This window comes from Crocuta crocuta, unplaced genomic scaffold (assembly GCF_008692635.1).
Source record: "Crocuta crocuta isolate KB4526 unplaced genomic scaffold, BGI_CrCroc_1.0 scaffold99, whole genome shotgun sequence".
NCBI lineage: Eukaryota > Metazoa > Chordata > Mammalia > Carnivora > Hyaenidae > Crocuta > Crocuta crocuta.
The window spans coordinates 2,535,905-2,554,781 of record NW_027551560.1 but is presented as its reverse complement, the minus strand read 5'-3'; the positions used below and the strand labels follow the sequence as shown (position 1 = coordinate 2,554,781).

Here is an 18,877-nt window from a genome sequence, read left to right as displayed (position 1 = left end):
CTCTAGGCTGACCCAAGACTTAAGGGACAGATGGCAGGGCGAAGTGGAGCCCCGCTTCTGCTGAGCCAGGGGGCCACGGGTTAAGAAAACGGAGTAGACGCGACACATCTTGTCACTTTGCTCTCACTGTGGATGCAGCATCCAGCAAGGGCGGAAGACACCCCCAAACAGAAGCAATGGGCGCAGGAAGCTCACTAGAGAAAATCAGCAGTGCTAGGTACTGATGACACCCTGGAGATACGGTGAACCTCCAACATGCAAAAGGGTGTGTGAGTCATTAAAAAAAAAAAAAAAACCCAATCAGCAGAGATTGTGGAAATTCAAAATCAGTTTTTGGAAGGGAGAGATCCAGTATCTGGAGAAACAGCAGAAGGTGCAAAGCGTGAGTTAACCACTTTCCCCTTCATGCCTCACAAAAGGACAAGCAGATAGGAAATGCTACTGAGGGCTGACTGGTATGGGGGAGGGGTCGGGGGCACTGGAAGTGTAGATGGAAGACTCTCCATCTACATAAATTAGAAGATTCTTCCGGAACTGCAGACATAAACTCTCAGACTAAAAGAGTATGCTACATCTCAAACGATGTTAAAAATCTTATTTTAGAATAAATGTTTTAAAACATACACATTCTTAGTTACATGGTGGTACAAATATTAGAATAACATGGAACGGGAGAAAATCCTCAAAGCTTCTGGAAGGAAAAGAAAAGCATAGGTTTCCTGTTAAGACGTAAGCATTAGACTGGCCTCAAGCTTCTCATCTGCGATGCTGAATACAAACAGAACATGGTACCCTATCTGCAAAGTTCTAAAAGGAATTTGAGTCTAGAATTTTACACTTAGCCAACTCCATTAAGAAGAAAATATATAGTCTCGAGTTTCCACTAGGCAAGAACTCAACGATTCTTTTTTAATTTCTCTGAATGAAATATTAGAGGCTACACACCAGCAAAAAGAAAAGCCACTCCAAAAGGTAGTAGGGAACAAGAGTTTCATGGCATGCAAAGAAATAGTTAATTTTCATAAAAGTCAAGTAATAATCTAAAAATAAATTCCTATTTGACACCAACCTGAGAGATGGGAGGAGAAAGTAAAGGGGAATAAAAATATCTTTTCCGGTCTTGTTGGGAGTTATCTCTAGATATTCACGAGAAAAAATATGTTTTGATATGGGCAGTGAATATTTGGGCATTATATATCTACAAAAAAAACCCAAACATAATATATAGCTTTCAAACAAATTAAGAAAAAATAAAATAAAAAACACTATCAATGGAAGAAAAGGAAAATGCTGTAGAAAAATAGACAAAGGATAGAAGTAGACGATTCACTAAGGAAACACAGAAGATACTCAATAAGCATCAGGAGTATGCAAACCAAAAAGCAATTACCTACTGTTTTTTAGAGAACCAAAAAAATAGAAGTTTGCTAATATCAAGGTGTGCCTTGCTGGAGTGGCTATAATTTGGTACAACTGTTTTTTTAATGTGCAAATTACAGAAGCCAAAGCTTTTGCTTTGTGCTCTGATTCTAGGAAAACCTTCTCATCTGTATACTGTACAAAGAGCACATATAAAGATGCTCGTTGAAACATTTCTGGAGTGATGAAAAATGAGAAATAAGCTAAATGCCCATAAATATGGAAATTTTAATGTAATTGAGATAGATTCTACCATGACTACCGTGCAATGATTCAAAAGAATATTACAGATCTCTAAGCACTAACCTGAAAACAAGAAAAACACAAGTGTTATGCGTAATGCAGGTTATCTTTACCACAAAATGCATCAGCATTACTTGTGCAATTATTAATAAGTAAAAACACATTTGGACAGAAAGAAAAATTAACAAACAACAAAACAGTTTAAGAATACAAAAGTGGTAGAGAAATGATTTTACAAGGTTGCTTCTTGATAAACATCACTGACATTGAAATTAATAGGGAACGTTACAGTGAACGTAACCATCCTAAGGGAACAATCAGACGCATGTCCCCCAAATTGTGACAGTGAACTCAAAAGTCCCTCAGACACACACGTGACTAATTTGTAAGAAACAAGTAAAAACTTACTGAAAGCTGACAAACTGACCAGGAAAAATGAGGACCAATTCTTTCTGACCCTTCCCCTCCCCCACCCGTAATGGTCTATCAACAACACTGTGGATTCAGTGCAGTACCGAAAGCTGTCAAAACAACTTGGCCAAAAATTAAAATTATTAAAAAAAAAAAAAAAAGAGCTGGCTTCAGGCAAGGGCAAAGCAGACGTCTATTAAGAGGTCATTTGTGAAAATAAAAGCAGGAGTTAGATGCGCTCTCTTTCTTCCTCTCAGCAGTTGCTGGGCTATGCGGTCACAACAGCCATGTGGATTTGGGAGTTGGCCAAGAGGCCAGGTGACTCAACACTGAATTTCTTGTCCCTCCAGGCGATTTCTCTCAGCTGTGCAAATTTATACCAGAACAGAGCACAGTCGCCCTCTTCTCAATTGGGAGGAGATACGCATTAAAAGTTGGGTTTAACAGGGGCGCCTGGGTGGCTTAGTCGGTTAAGCGTCCGACTTTCACTTAGGTCATAATCTCACGGTTTGTGGGTTCGAGCCCCGCGTCGGGCTCTGTGCTGACTGCCAGCTCAGAGCCTGGAGCCTGTTTCAGAGTCTGTGTCTCCCTCTCTCTCTGACCCTCCCCTGCTCACGCTGTCTCTCTCTCCTAGAAATAAATAAAAATATTTAAAAAAAAAAAAAAAAAGTTGGGTTTAACATGTTAGAAGTTGGGTTTGCTAGTTGTTGACTAGCACAGAAAGCTGAGGGAAGTTGTCAAGAGAACAAAGCCTGGTTCCCCCATCTTGAACCAAGGGCTCTAGGAGAAAAGAATCTGTGGGAAGAGTAACTGCTGTCTTGTAAGTCCCTTCTGGGTAAGAAACAAATGTTTCTCCTTCTTTTTCTCCTTAAAAATGAGCAGCAGCTATATTTTCCTTCAAGAAAAATGGACCCCAAACAAGAAGGTCTTCTGAAAACAAAGAATCGAATGTTCCGTGGTTCATATACAGATTCCTCACAGACAGGAACCAGGTGCTACATGGTTTTCTGCTCTGTCACCAGCCACTCGGCCAGCATATCAAATATAACTGTGAGCTAATTAACTGGTTAGACTATGCATCTGTGTGTATTTGAGGAGGTACATCAATAACCCAAGAGCAGAAGATCCCAACCAGAACACTTGGGTCTTCCTTCCCTGCTGCTAAACACATCAGCACTCACAGAAAGATGTGACTTTATCATAAGGTGCCCCCTTAAACTCTGGAGTTATAGATGCTGAGGAGGGGTGAGGGCAAGATGGGGGCAAGATAGAGGAGGAGCTTGGAACCCTAATCATGGGGAAAAGCAAGTAGAAGGGCAGATCTGTGTGCCCCATCAAGATACACAGACATCTGGCAGCAAGACAAGTTTAAGGGAATGTGCTGGATTGATCTGCATTTTCTTGTACTGGGAGGACACTTTATCATCACGAGATCTTCCCTCTCCACAGCCTGGATGACCACCAAGCAAATACGTGGCCAACGAAGTATCCCACTCTTAGCAGATAGTCTTTGGATGGATGGATAGATGGATAGATGGATGCATGAACAGAAAAATGAACAAAGAAACAAAGGAATAAGCAGTGTGCTTTTTCTCCATGCACTTTAAAGCCATCCACTCAGAATTAATATTCTACTTGCAAAGAATATTCAGCAAATTTGTTCCCAGCTGATTTCTCCACACTGCATACAAATGTTGCCCAGCTCACCAGAGACCTCAACAACATACTATATAAAATCTGGGTAGTGATAATCCTCCCGGACTCTCTACCACACCAAGGCAATTAGAATAATTAATAGCAAGTAGAATTCATTGATTTGAAAGTAAATTACCACAATTGGGTATCTGCAGGTTTGCCAGGGGAATATTCTTGCCGCTTTCATTTAGGCAGTACAAATCCTGAGTTTCTGGGCTGGATTTAGTCTCCTGAAGAGTCTTGATCCACATAATGTCACAGGAGCATGTAAATGGGTTGCCCACCAGGATCCTACACAGAACAAAAATGAAACCAGATCAGGCTTCTCTTTTCTTGTTTTATCTATACAAGTGTTTACGAAGCACTACAACATTATGAATTCTTTCTGGCCCACCATATTTGGAAGTCATACCCACCTTTATAATTTCACAATACTTATTCATTCATTTATCTAATACTTACTGGTCTTCTGCCAGGTGCAAACACCCCTGTAGATTCTAAAGGACTCAAAGTAATGCAAGACCTTTCAGAGTAATAGGGAAACAAGGCAGGGACAGAAAGAACTATAATGTAGGATAGGGATGGCCATCTTATAGGATGGGGAAAAATAAGATGCCATAACAAATTCATCATGGCAATTAACAAGTAAGTAAGATCTTAAGTGAAAATGCCAATAGTTAACAGTCGCCAGGAATGCTAACACATTTACTTGTGACCCGGATAGAGATTTGAATGTTATCATTTAATGAGTTCAAACTACAGAGGGGAGCACAGCAACTTCATCTCACTTTACAATGAGGCTGTAAATACAAAGCTAAGTTTAAAATGTGAGAGCCGGGAGGGTGGAGCCCCCAGCTTTCTGCACGATGCAACCACAGGTCAGCCGAACCAATGCAAGAAAGTTGGAGTAAATGACCAAGAGCCTGGAAGGGAACTCTTAAACCTCCTTCACACACACACACACACACACACACACACACACACACACACACACATGCACATACACCAAGTTCAGGGTTTCTGAGAGCAAGGGCAAGTGAGCTCCAGACTGAGCTACTCAGCCCACTGTGGGACAGTCTGCAAAGAGAAAGTCACCAGTCAGCCAAGCTGCCTGGCCTCCCGTGGCCTACGATTGGTAACAGAGGAAGTAGTCAAGAGGAAAATAAAAACCACAAGAAAAAAAATCTTTAAATGCTTATTTATAATACTCAGTGGCCTATTTAAGATGAATTCCATTTATGGTAATGAGCCTTTAAATGAGGCCATTTACAATCATTACATAGGCTCTGCCTGGCATTAACCACAATACTTAAGATTTCCTTGAGGACAGGACCTGGGCTTTGCAGCATCACTTACTCCTGTGGTTTTCTGGTTGGGTTCTAAGAATCTCAGGGATCCCTAGAGACTCTTCCAGGAGTTTCTTTGGGGAAAATGTGGTCATGGCAGACTCATTTAATTTGTGTCCACTTGATCGCCTCCAAGTATCCTTCCATCACCAAAATATGATTTGATGCTACTGGAGATAGAATACAACGGGGAAGACATGCACAATGCTTAAACTCCAACTAATCTAAGAGGTTTCTTGTCACTCGAAGTACATGAAAAACTAAAGAATCTTTCAAAAAAGAAGGCACTATTAAATCCACAGAAGGACTAGAGAAGCAAAGGATCATCAGCTGTAACTATCACAATGATCAATGACCACACAACCCTGGCAGACAGCTGGGGTTCCCTTCTTCAGTCCCCGTGCGAACCCCTCTTCCAAAGACTGTTAGAGCACATTATACTCATTTGCTTTGGTGTCTAGGTATCCCACTAGAGAGCAGAATCCCAGTAACTTCTCCTTACATCCCCAGTCCCATATGCAACCAGGCCCACAAGTAACATTTGTTGAGAGAACTGATTAAATATGCTGCAGGGAGAAAACAAAAACATGTGAATTTGAAATCAGTACTCTGATTTTTGACCGTCAAGGAAATTTCCTATAGCGATGCTCAAAATGTTCCCACTGAGCATCTCACTCTATTTCACATCTTCCTTAAATTTTACGGGCCTATTCCCGTGTGAGAAAGTTTTACCACTTCAACTCTGCAAACTCAGTTATTCCAAAACGATCATCGCCAGGGGGCCCCAGGCAACCCTCCTTATAATCCACTGACTTGTCTCTCCCCTAACAGCATCTTCTCTCTGCATGTTGTCCTTGTGAGTAGGGCAAGCCCTACCACCCAGGCAATATACAGTTTGAACAAAAGCGACTGCCTGGGATTCGAAGGCCTCGTCCATCCTGCCCCCCCAATCTCTGACACACAGAGTCCCTGCTTCTGGGTTCTCTGGGCAACTTCCCCATAGGGATGTCAACAGTTCATACGTGCCTCGTGGTGATAACACAAGAATTGATCACACCTGGAAATGCTGACTAGTAGGCATCAACACATTGCAATCTTTCTCCTCAAATTTTACAGCAAAGTAAATTAGAGAATAAGGGTATATACTGAGCTCAGTAGCAGACCTGGAAGGGAATGTCACAAGAACGAGCAGGGGGGCGAAGGACGACCTCTCCTCCAATGTTCACTAAGCACCAGCCGGCACTGCGGTTGGCGGATATAAACTGGAGAGTGTTGTGCCCGTGGCTATTTCTTCCTTGGATGGGTTTGCTTTCCATTAGGTCCTGGACCTAACAGGAGCCAAACATGTCACCACAATGACACAAAGCATCCCCCTGCCATCTTTTTCTGTTTTCCCTCCATTAGAAAACAAACCTTTATGTAAAAACATTTAAACTCATTGTAAATGATATCTTACTGTTGAGGCTGCTGGGTTAATCTGTGACTGAATCATGTTTTTTTATGAGGGAGTAAAAGCACAAGTGGCCCAAACCTGAGAAATCTTTTTTTTCCAAGAATTTTGATATAAAAATACATCTGCAGCATCACTCATTAAAAAAAAAATACTTAATTACTCTTTCCCCTGAAACTGTTACCAAATGACACACAAGAATCGTTACTTACAGTTCAGACAAATCAAGGTGACGGAAATGTTTCCTAGACAAGCTTGTAAGTTTATTTCGGGTAAAATTGCTGGAAGAAACCAAAAATGTTCAGTGTGAATTTAAAACGTTACAGCTCAAGAATAAAGGATGCAAGTAGAATTTGTTTTTTGTTTTTTTTTTCAAAATACAATTTCGTTTGACCATGGCGCATGCTTTATTTCGACCATAATCTCTTTCTTCCATCTGGAATGACAATTTAAATTTTCCTGCCTCTCCTACAATTCTTGTTCATAGGGAGGGGAAGAGGGGGCATAATTTCCAAAATGTCTACTTTTAATCTCTTTCTTAACAAAAAGTTTATTTTTTGTATGCTGATTCAGAGCCAAGTTATACACTTCCTAGAGATCTCTGACCTGTTGAATGATTAATAGGAGGAATAAACTTAATTTGATTTAAAACCACAACACTCACTAGGGGAAAAGATACTTTAAAATTAAACAGCATCGTGAATATTTTGAAATTACAAGATATATAAAACTCTGAATATTAGCTGAATTTAACACATCCTTGCAGGAAAGAATACACACTGATAAACTCTGATTGATTGATAAACTCTGCTGATTGATAAACTCTGCAGATTGTTTACACATGATTTCTAAATAACCCGGTAATCCCAAGATAAGGACAGTAACAAAAAAAAAATCACAAAACAAGGGAAATTTTAGATCTCATCTGACACTATTCTAGCAACACCTCATGTTAAGATTTGGACCAACCAGACAATGAAAAGTCCACGAAACCAAGTCATAAATACTAATGAATATACTGACGTGTTCCAACTATGTAACTTTACTCAACGGCAGGAGATTCTGTTTCCAGTGATCAGTGCCATGAGGCCCTGAGTTGGGAAGTTCAGAGCCATCATCCCAGCAACTGACTCGCTCTGTGGATTTGTTTACTGTTTGAATTTATTTAAAATGTGTTCAAGGCTTGGGCCTCCAGACATGTGTTTAATAACTAACAGGAATGTAAAACAAACATCAACTTTTACAAAAACAGCCAAGCCCTCAACAAATTACAGCAAGACTCTCAGTATCTGTTTCCTGATCAGGAAAGCAAGCGCTGGGCTGAGAGGTAAGAACAGGGACCTGAGGGTGGACAGTTGTCCCGGCTCTTTACCTGAAGCTAGATTATTGTGTCAGCCCAACAAAATAATCGGTTGACCCGACATCGGCTATGTCTGACCGGCCACGTTCAGAGAAGGGATCTAACCCAGGATCTAAAGTATGAGCCAAGGTTGGTCAATTGATGTAATACGGAAAACACTGCTTCAGGGTTTCCTGATTCGAGAATGGTGTGTCCTCTCCCGACTTCATTCTATATTGAGATTTCCACTCATCCAAACCCCTACCTACACAGGGTTCCCTCTTCTTCCTATGCTTACTTCTTCTGTCTTTATACTGCGTGTAAAGTGCTCACCCACGTGAAAAAAATAATCCACCAGGAAGTTGTAAAATATGCCCACATACATCTTTTTCTCTTTTCTTTTGGAACGTGATTCAAGAATGAGTTCCACTGGAGTATCGTACATTGAAAAGCCAGTCTGCCTATGTTCTCACCAGTCTTTGAGGCACAAATGTTTCCATCTTCAGAAAGCCCTACCCTCCAAAGGAAAAACAAACAAAAACAAAAAACAAAAGAAAACAATAAAACAAGCAAACAAAAAACCATGACTCTTCCTCCCAAGAAGAACCAGGAGAGGGGGGAGCAGAGAAAGAGGACACTATGGTCAAGGTCTCGGTCAGCTACAAAGACAGCACCGGGAGCAGCTGGCCCTGTCGGGCTGCCAGCAGCACAGCCCAGAGTGGGGTCATACGCCAAAGAACAAGATGAGTTTTATGAACCATACTTATTATTGAGGCAAAAGCCAAAGAAGAGGAGGAGGGGACGGAAAAAATCAACAATCCTCTTACTGTTTGATGACAGAACTTTGCAAAGGAACTAATTAGCACCTCGGCAAAGTCTCTGGAAAATACACATACTGGCTTTTCTCACAACCCCTGGGTTCTCAGAGGCCGGGGAGGAATTAAAGGAACCAAGAAGTAAACTCAGCGACCGGTCATAGAGGCTAGGGACAGTCACCACGTGACGCAGAATGTGCCCAGGGCAGAGGGAGGGTTGGTGAGACAGGATCCAATCTGAGCCTCCCTAAAACCCGAGTCAAATAGACTGCTCTTGTGCACATTTTTATATTGTTGGGGAGACTCAGAATCAGTATATCCCTGTAGTACAGAGAAACAGCTTCTAGTACACATTTCATTCTCAGCTCCCTGGTACCCAAGGTGATATTCAAAGTAATTGCAAAAAATCAGATAAAACAAGCCAGCGCCCGAGTCCTCAGTCATAAGCAGAGGTTGGGACTAAGGTCTGCAAAGGCAGACGCCTCATTTGCATCCTCCTCCCTCCCTGCCGTTCTCACAGCCAACTACTTAATTCAATTTAATATTTTGGTGAGTAGAAGCCTCTCTCATCCATGAACACTGTCTCTGAAACTTACTGGCATTACTGAATGTCTGAACATTGTCTAACTTCATTCTGTCTTAATATTTGACCATGCCTGCAAATGTCAACAGAATTTTTGCAGCTTGACCAATGACTTGGCTTCCCAGCTACTGTATTTTAAAGAAACTGTATAGGATATGTCCATCTCTTTGGTTTTTCATTCTCAAAGGACCTCTTTGGGAAACAGGGATAGGTAACTGGTTTTATAGAAGCTGTTTTCAGCATGTAGAATGCCATGAAAATTATTCTACCATATATCACCTGTAAACATACAACAAGTGGCTTTGGTTTTCATATAAATGGCATGCAACAGGCCAGTAGAGAAAGTAGAAGAGGTAGAGTAAGCCCTCTTATGATTAAGTTCTCTCATAAATAAATAAGCTTATTACTAAAACTATCATTAGCCAGAGCCCATAGTACAAGTCACATCATTAGGGGAAGTGATGGGGTAAAACAGCCAATAAAACGTGGCTGAAGGAGTCATCCAGCTGTGATGAAAATACCAGAACTTAACCATTGAGGTCATTAATACCAGTTAAGTGATGGCTTTAGAGCATTTTGACTTGTGTTTCTACCCAACTTCTCTCTTATTTATGCTCTCAAGACCTATGCAGGCATCAGATTTGTGCAGGCAACCCAACCACAGAGACGATGCCAGAAAGGCATTTAAATGAAATGTGTTAAACCAGTTCCTTGGAGTTGTACCACATTTTTGCCAAATGCTGTATATCTTAATTCTACAGACTTTATTTTCAAATCGACTTCATTATTAACGCCACCCAAGAAATAAGAAGTCACGATACTGGCTTTATGCAATTAACATTTTTCATAAAACCCACAAATCTCCATGGAGTGTCCAGGCAATCTGCTGCTAAAGAATGATTTCTTTTGTAACTGGCATGGAAATCAGGTGGGGAACTGTTCTGCCCAAGGAAAGAAAGAAGACAAATAGTATAAAAAGGGCTGATTCTCTAATTATACGGATGGTAGAAATTTTATTTCCTGTGCTCTTGTTGTAAGAGCATGGCCAGGGGTGAGCCCCAGAGTTATAATTCTTTCACTTTCCATCTGTGGACCAGAGCAAATCCTAGAACGTCCTCAGTCTGATTTTATGTCTATGAAACGACAAGCAAAAAGATCTTCCCTACCAATTGTCAGAAAAACCAAGTGAAGTGGTGCAGGAGAGGGTCCCGTAGGTAAGCTGTAGGTGATGAGACACAAAAGCATGGTCCCAGAGAATTTGCAAAGCCCAAAAAGACCGACGAATGCCATCCAACGAATCCCTCCAGCAGACGTTGCCCTGAACACTCAAGGCACAGAGAGCGCCAATCTGAGCTTAGGGGTGGCTGATCCTCTGTTTAATGAAGAAACCTCTCTGGGCACCTGGGTGGCTTAGTCACTTAAGCGTCCGACTCTTACTTCAGCTCAGATCATGATCTCACAGTTCATGAGATTGAGCCCCTCATCCCTGCTTGGGATTCTCTCTCTTTCTCCCTGTCTATCTCTGCCCCTTCTCCGCTCATTCTCCTTCCCCCTTCTCCTCCTTCCAAGTTAATAAATAAATAAACTTGAAAACAAGAAAAATATTGAAGAAACCTCTCAGGAAGGCCATCGATGCCTTATGGACGCGTGCCACCACCTAAGAGGACTTAGCAGCACACCCCCTGAGAGCTCCCACTGTCCACATTTCCATCTGAACTCAGCTGACAAAGCATCAGCATGACTTCAATGGAAGTACTTGCTATTCTGCAATGATCTGAACCTTTGGCATGTCCCATGATTGATTTTTCTCTACTTTTACCAATCACGACAGACAGCTTTAAGAAAATGAACTTTCAAAAGAGGATCTCCGCGGGTGGGGGTGGGGGCTCTGATAATTTTTAGTTCCCTAAAAAGGCCACATCCAAATCTGTTTCTTTCAATGCCACCAGTGTGATGTCTTCCAGGGAATATGTAATGATTCCAAGGGAAAGAATCAAGGACCCTGTACCCGGACATAGGTCTTCACATCAGACTCTGCTCTTGGCCTATGGCTCCGTCCAAGATGGAATTGGCCCAGAAATCCATGAAAGAGAATACATAGGCTGTTCTAAGTACCCCCCTGGAGCTATTCAAAACTCAAAGCTAACATTTCTAAGCTATTGTCACACCTATGCTAACTTTTAAAATAGGAAGTTTACAGTTGGAAAAGAAGAAAACAGAGGGAAAGTATATTGAATACATTGGGTCCTCAGAAGCAAAAGCATCAACCTTTACTTACATGTGCTGTAGGTTGCTGTTTTTCAGAAATGCTTTATGAGCCACAAATTTTAATCCAGAATCCACAATGGTCCTAAGAAAACACACAGTTGCACATACATTAGAATGAACAGGTAGGTGCCCACCTAACTACAACACAGCATGAGAAAAAGTTCTGAGATAAGGTACACGAGTCCTGAGTACTCACAGGTTTTTCAGTCCTGTGTAAGCTTCAACATCGTCTTCGTTGATGATTTCTAACCTCTTCTGATTGGCAATATAACTGCAAAAAGAGCAGAGAGTAAAAACCAGTCACTCAAAATACAGACAGTATATGAAAGAATGGGTAACCTCCATCCTACCTCACCAGAATGGTGACCCCTCTCCACCCACCATAGTCCCACCTTTTTTCTTAAAATACAGCAAAAGGCGAAAAACTGAATGTGACTGAGAAGAAACCATGACTGCTTGGGTTTCAAAGTCAAAGACAGATTCACCAAGTTGCATTTTTTCTTAATCATGTATCACTCTTTCAACTAACAAGTTCAGTCTGCCTCCCCTTTCAAGGTATCCCCTGTGTAGAGAGGTGAAAATAACTTGGATCTGCGTCTGTTGCCTCTCAAAGGTGTTTCATCCTTATTGGTGACAGCCACCGGGATGCTGGCATCATCACATGCAAGACAAATCCCATCTTTCCCCATATGCCAAGAGAACCAGTTACTCCTTTTTACTTCCTTAAAACACTGAAGCAGATTCTCCTCCCCTTTCTCTCCCTCCTCCTTTCTCCCCACTCTCTCTTTTCCTGGCCCAGGATCCTGTTTGTCTGCCTCTGTCAGTAGCAATACCAATGTCTCCTTTTGGGAACTACATTTCATAAAGCCCATGTGGCCCTGGGACACTCTCTGTAGGAACCCTCCTCTTCCCCACCCACCAGACCCTCAAATTCAGGAGTAAACTGGTGACTGGCAGGACAGAGAATTCTATCTCCTTGGACATAATGATTGCTTATAGATGTGCTTGTGACCTCAAGCAGACCAATGGGAATTTTCCTTAGAATTGAATAAATGAATGCCAGGACAGAGAGAGACTCTTTCCCTGGGATAATAGTTGAAACACTGTATAGGCCCAGGGCCTCCATGAGAAATTTTTCTGCCACAAGGCAAGAGAATGTCCAACAATGAAGTCAGCACACAGAAGGAAGAGCTATGAGGGACATCTGGGTGACTCAGTAGGTTAAGCAACTGACTCTTGATTTCAGCTTAGGTCACAATTTCATGGTCATGAGATCAAATCCCTGCATCAGGCTCCATGTTGAGCATGGAGACTGTTGGGATTCTTTCTCTCCACCCCTCTCTCTGCCCCTCCCTGACTCACTCAATTTGCACTCTTTCTCAAAATAAATAAATTTTTTTTTAAAAAAAAGAACTCTGAGATATAATAAGAGAGAGGACCCTGAAAAATGACACTTGTGCCTTTGGATCCAGACATCTCTGAGGTTAGACGTCATTAACAGGAATTTGATCTGAATTTCTGTCACTTGCAACCAATAAAATCTCTTATAATACAAACTTAAAATTACTGAAACTACCACTGTGGAATTTCCTTGTGCTACAGTTGTCTGAATATTTTCTTAGGCCACAACCTTTTTGAAGACAGCTGGATCCTGTTCTACAATTCTTAATATGCACCACAGCATAAAACAAAGTACCTTGCACAAGGTAGGTATTCAAAGGGTAAAGGGTAGCTAGATGGGTGAATGGATATATGAATGGATGGACAGACAAATAGATGGGCAATACTATTTGGAACTGGAGTTCCAAATACACTACAGGAAGCTATGACAGAATATATATCTTCCCCTTTCTTTTTCAAAAAAGTTAAGATATGTCACATATTCCATCAAGACACTGAAAACAAATATGTAGTCTTGCTCTTACCAACATGAGGTAAAATGAAAAACATACTGACCTATGCAGGAGAAGATATAGCATCTATAGGTTGCTTCTACACAGTCCAAAGAAGGAAAAGTGGGTGTCAAGATATATGGTAAGAGTTGGGGCACCCAATCTTAGAAATAAAGTAAAAAAAAACACACGAATACTCTGAGAGAACAAAAATCAAACCAAAGAAAAATAATTTCAAAGGACCCACATTAACATTGCCCCCTGTTTCACAAAAAAAAGCAACCTCCGAGATAGAAAGTCATCAGCTGCTCAAAGATCTTGGCTTTCCCTGATATCCAGGGCCTGGCACTTAATAGATGTGCAGGAAGGCCTCATTCCCTTCTCTTGTTCTACTACACTGAGAGGAATCCCTTTTCAGACTCCAACCTAATCCTCAAAGAACTTTGAACATCTAGATTTTTTATGAAATGCTTCAAAATCATCACAATTTTGATTATTTAAATTATTCCACTAACATTTTCAATAGAGACCATAGTGACTCCCCTCTTCTGAAGTATCTCCCAATAAAACTTTATTCCAGAGACTCCTAAATATTAATACTTCTTTCATGCAACTGGCAGCAAAAAGGACAAATAACATGGGCCAGGTTTTCTTTGTGGTCACAGCCAGGACTTCCAGAGAAGCTTGTTCCTGCCTTATACCTGAGCTACCATGGTGTTGTCACTGTTCTGAAATCATCTTTGAGTTCTTCATCTCTCTTGGAGGGATCATAATCACTGTATCCTTCATGCTGATGATAGGGGCCTAACACTCAAAGTACTTAGTCAACATCTGTGGCACAAAGCATTTATCTTTAACTTTTCTTTTAGTTATTGATGGCCTTTGTTTTCTTATTTCATTTTTCATCAGATTTTTAATTGATAAACTCCCTAGTTGTAGTCAATAAAACACAATGAGCTAGCATAAATTAGAATGGAAGGTATAAAAGGGGGAGGAAAAAACAAGGGTGGAGGTATCAACAGAGATAGGAATTAGGTTCAAAATGCATATGCTTGTTAGAAAAGGGCTTGTTAGAAAAGTGACTCTAAGATTTCCAGTCACCAACACTCAATAAAAGAAAGAAAAGGAAATAAATATCATCAGTGGTAAATTCACAGTGTTCATGAGATGAAAATACATCAGACATTAAGCAAAGCATAACAGTTCTTAGATCTAAGACCAGACAGGAGATTCTGCTGAAAATCATCAAAAGTACTACGTGAAATTATAAAAACTGGTCATTAGAGAATACTCTTCCACTGTAGGAGGCAGGAATGCTTTGGATAAATCTTGAATATTTCCCCTGGTCAAAATGGAAAAACCAACAGATGAGCTATATTAAAAGGTGGGTAAGTGCCTACCAGATGCCAACAACTGCCCTTTGTAAGTTATCATAGCCGCTGGCTATATACTGCTCATCAGCTCTACCCCTCAAGAAACCCTCCTGAGCTTCCTCCCTGTGAGGAATCACAGGGTTAGAATGGGAACCAGTACAGGTAATAACAAACAATTCACAGAGAGGAAACCTCAGTGGCCAAGAAACAGATGGAAGACTGCTCCCCCAAAAAGAGTGCAAATCAAAACAAGGACATACCACTCCTCTCCCACTAAATGGACAGTTTCAAGTCTGACAATATAAAGCATTTCTGAGGATTTCAGGCATTTCTCTTACACTGTTGGAGGGAGTGCAAATTGGTACAACCACTTTGAAGAGCAATTTATTCTGGAAAATGATACATCAGCACACTTTACAACCCAGTAATCCTATTTCCAGGTATTTTCCTGAAAGGAATTCTCACATATCCACACACAGAGACATTTACAAGAACATTCACTGTAATATACTCAGAATTCAAAGTGAGAAACAAGCCAAGTGTCCATCAACTGAGAAACAGAAAACAACCAGAGGGGAGGTGCAGGGAGGGGAGGGGAGGATGGGGGAAACAAGTGATGGAGATTAAGGAGGGCACTTGTGATGAGCACCGGGTGATATACGAAGTGTTGAATCACAACATATTACACTGTTTGTTGACTATACTGGAATTATTTTTTTTTAATTTTATTTATTTTGAGAGACAGAGAGTGTGTGCACAAGCAGGGGAGGCGCAGAGAAGGAGGGAGAGAAAAAGAATCCCAAGTAGGCTTCACACAGCACAGAGCCTGATTCAGGGCTCAAACTCGTGAACCATGAAATCATGACCTGAGCCAAAATCAAGTGCTGGATGCTTAACTGACCTAGCCACCCAGATACCCCAAAACTTTTAAAAAAAATTTTTAGAAGAAACAAAAAAATAACGTTTAGAGTTGGATTGGACCAGATCTTTGTATTTGAGTAGAAAGAGATATTCACACTGAGAAGGCAAACAAAATAAGCAAAATTGCACGTCGATATGTACATAAAATATATAGCAATTTATGTAAACTTTTAAAAAATACACAAGAAACAACACCACATAATGCTCACAGTCAAGGATATCTGTTACAAAGTGTTTTTATGTCATTGTGTATTTTTTGAAATATATTTATAGATATACATATATATACATATTTTTAAATTGAAGAAAACAGAAAGTATATAGATAAGTATATAGATATACTTACATATATATATGTATGTATATACATATTTTTAAATTGATGAAGAAAACAGAAAGAAGGAAGGGAGGGAGGAAGGAAGGAAAAGATAAAGACGGAGAAAGCCATACATGTGAAGTGACTACAGGGAAGCTGGAGCCCGGGGCTTCAGGGTTACCAGGTGGTCAAATGTACTTGGGCTCAAATTCCTGGTTCCCTGGACCACAGAAAAGGCCAACGGTCTGAAAGCCTTCTGTTCCTGGCCCCAGAGCCCTGGATAGCAGCCAGCAGATTAAGGAGGACATTGGGCTGCCCCCTACTGGTGATCTCCATGTGCCTCCAGCAGGACACTGGCCACACCAGGCCTTCTGAGCTCTCCCAACTCACTGGATGGGTCAGAAAAGCAGCAGCTGGGGAGATCAGCCCAGGGTTAGGAAGGAGAGAGACAGCGCCGGCCGGAGCACACAACCAGGAGAGGTGCCTGCAGGCCAGGCTTTCCCATCTCTCCGGTCAAAGGGCTGTGAACCTCTGAGGACCCTTGATTGAGTCAAACTTGGCTTAATAAAGCCCATCACCATAAAGGGTTCCCTTCCGTGACGCAGTGAAGCAGACCCCGCCTTTCTCAGGAGCTTTCTCTCCCAGACAACTGCTAACTCCTCTGACCTCTGCCCACTGTTCTGGAAAGCGTAGGCCCCAGGGATTTTAAGGCATTAAGGCATCCCCCACTGAGCCCATGTCCCAGCATCGAAGGAATATCATGTGAGTTCAGCAGAGCTCTGGTGCTTCGTGGAAAACTAACCTTCTGCCACCCGAACCTTTAGACCCTGCCTTCATTTTCTTTTAGGCAAGTCCTCAGCCTTTGGATGGTAACAAAGGGACTGAGTGGGTTTGGAGTTCTTCAATTTGGTACTCCTTAAGAATTTCTCCATTTACCTCCTCAGTCTCCCAGCCCCCGTGGCCCACCCCTCCATCAGCGATCTGTCTAGAACCACCATTGGCCTTCACCCCTGTTTTGTTCAAATACGCCTTCCTTCTTTCTCACATCTACATACAGGACTTCATATTATGAGGATTGTTTTAATTGTTGCTTTTCATGTTTGCTATATGTCAGAATCACTACCTATCGCCCTAAAAGCTGAATCACATATTCAAGGGGCTTCTCAATTCACCCAAATGTATTGTGGGGTCCTACAGTATCTGGAATACTGCTTGATTCCTGGTCAACACCAAAAGGCTTTTTCTTCCCAATCAGAGCATTTTTATTTAAACAGTTGGCAAGAATTTTTTTTAGCATTTATTGTACTTCTTAACTTTGTAATTAAGAATTAGAATGAAGAATCTCTTTGTACCCACAATTATATTTTTCTCTTAACCTACTTGACTCCCCACTGACAGTTAAACTCCTTAGAGGGACGGGTCTTATTCATGTCACCGCCTCTCCACACAGCTGAAGCTTTTGGGATATTGCAGACTTAAAGCAATAAAACATATCCCTGGGTCCTCCACTTGGAGTTTTTATTATCCCAGTGGAAAGACCTTACTGATAACAAGAAACAACCATGTAGAAAATAAAGAAAGTAAAGACAACAACTGAGGAGAGCAGAGAACCACAATTTTGAAAGCAAAATTGGTCCAATGTAGAAGCAAATTTAGATTGCAAGCATACAACATATTTAAGCCAACTAATTTTGGGGGCACCCGGGTGGCTCAGTCGGTTGAGTGTCCAACTTTGGCTCAAGTCATGATCTCACAGTTCATGAGTTTGAGCCCCGCATCGGGCTCTGTGCTGACAGCTCCAAGCCTGGAGCTTGCTGTGGATTCTGTGTCTCCCTCCCTCTTTGCTCCTCTCTCTCCCTCTCTCTCTCTTCCTCTCTCTCTCTCTCTCAAAAATAAATCAGCATTTTTAAAAAACCAACTAATTTTTTTTTAACGAAAAAACTAATTTCCCTCAGAAGATGAACAATTATTTGCCACTAACTCCTAAGGCTCAGGAATGCTGAGACTCAAAATGGCTTCCAAGAATCTTCAGATCCAGTGGTTTTTGACCCTGCAGGAGGCGATGCTTTCTGGGAGATGGGGCTCCCTGCCACAGTATTTGGGGAGCAGGTAAGAGAAGGACCCATGCACAAGCACAGGAACCCATCCCGAGAGGACACAGTGGACAGAACCGCGAGATGTGATTGGGCAGGTCAGCAGAGGCTTGAATGGAGGTCAGGACTTGAAGAATGACCAGAAAGTCAAAAGATAAAGAACGTGAACACAAGCAAAGTCTACGCTGTTTGCCATTTAACTCCGTATTCCCACCAAAGCATCTCCAGTCTCAACTTGACACCCAGGACCTTCACTAAGACATTTTCTGGAGGGTAAAGAATTTCCTTTCCTAATGTTTCACAAGAAGCTTATGGGAGGCTTTCTGGAAAAGAAGAGAGGAAAGATCATTTTAGAGAAAATTCACAGAAACATCTCTGAGTTACAGGTTCCCAGAAAGGGTACTTATTCCATTTTAAAAGATTTCACATTGGCCTGAACAGCCTATCAGATCATTTCTACAGGTAACGTCCGAAGGAATCAAGAGTGATTTGAACGCATCTTGCCTTCATGTGAATTAGCTTAACAGCAGTACTGCTCAAAAGTGAAATTTCCCTATAGCCTAGACTTTATTGCCTGAACTGTACTTTGGCAACATATCAGAAAGAAATAGCAACAGCAGTGAATATTTCTTTTTTTAAAATTTTTTTTAAATGTTTTATTATTTCTTAGGAGAGAGAGAGACAGTGTGATCACGGGAGGGTCAGAGAGAGAG

General features: G+C 41.4%; 1 protein-coding gene across 5 annotated transcripts in view; it reads right to left on the bottom strand.

The window, feature by feature from the left end:
• The window catches only part of NTRK2 (neurotrophic receptor tyrosine kinase 2), a 337,144-nt gene that overhangs the window by 294,334 nt on the left and 23,933 nt on the right, over positions 1 to 18,877 (bottom strand). For all 5 annotated transcript variants that reach the window (XM_077749483.1, XM_077749485.1, XM_077749486.1 and 2 more), the window contains 4 exons: positions 11,766 to 11,840; positions 11,580 to 11,651; positions 6,777 to 6,845; positions 3,905 to 4,059 (listed from right to left, as the gene is read on the bottom strand). In XM_077749483.1, coding sequence (XP_077605609.1) covers positions 3,905 to 4,059; positions 6,777 to 6,845; positions 11,580 to 11,651; positions 11,766 to 11,840 — 371 coding nt within the window. The remainder of the gene's footprint in view (positions 1 to 3,904; positions 4,060 to 6,776; positions 6,846 to 11,579; positions 11,652 to 11,765; positions 11,841 to 18,877) is intronic.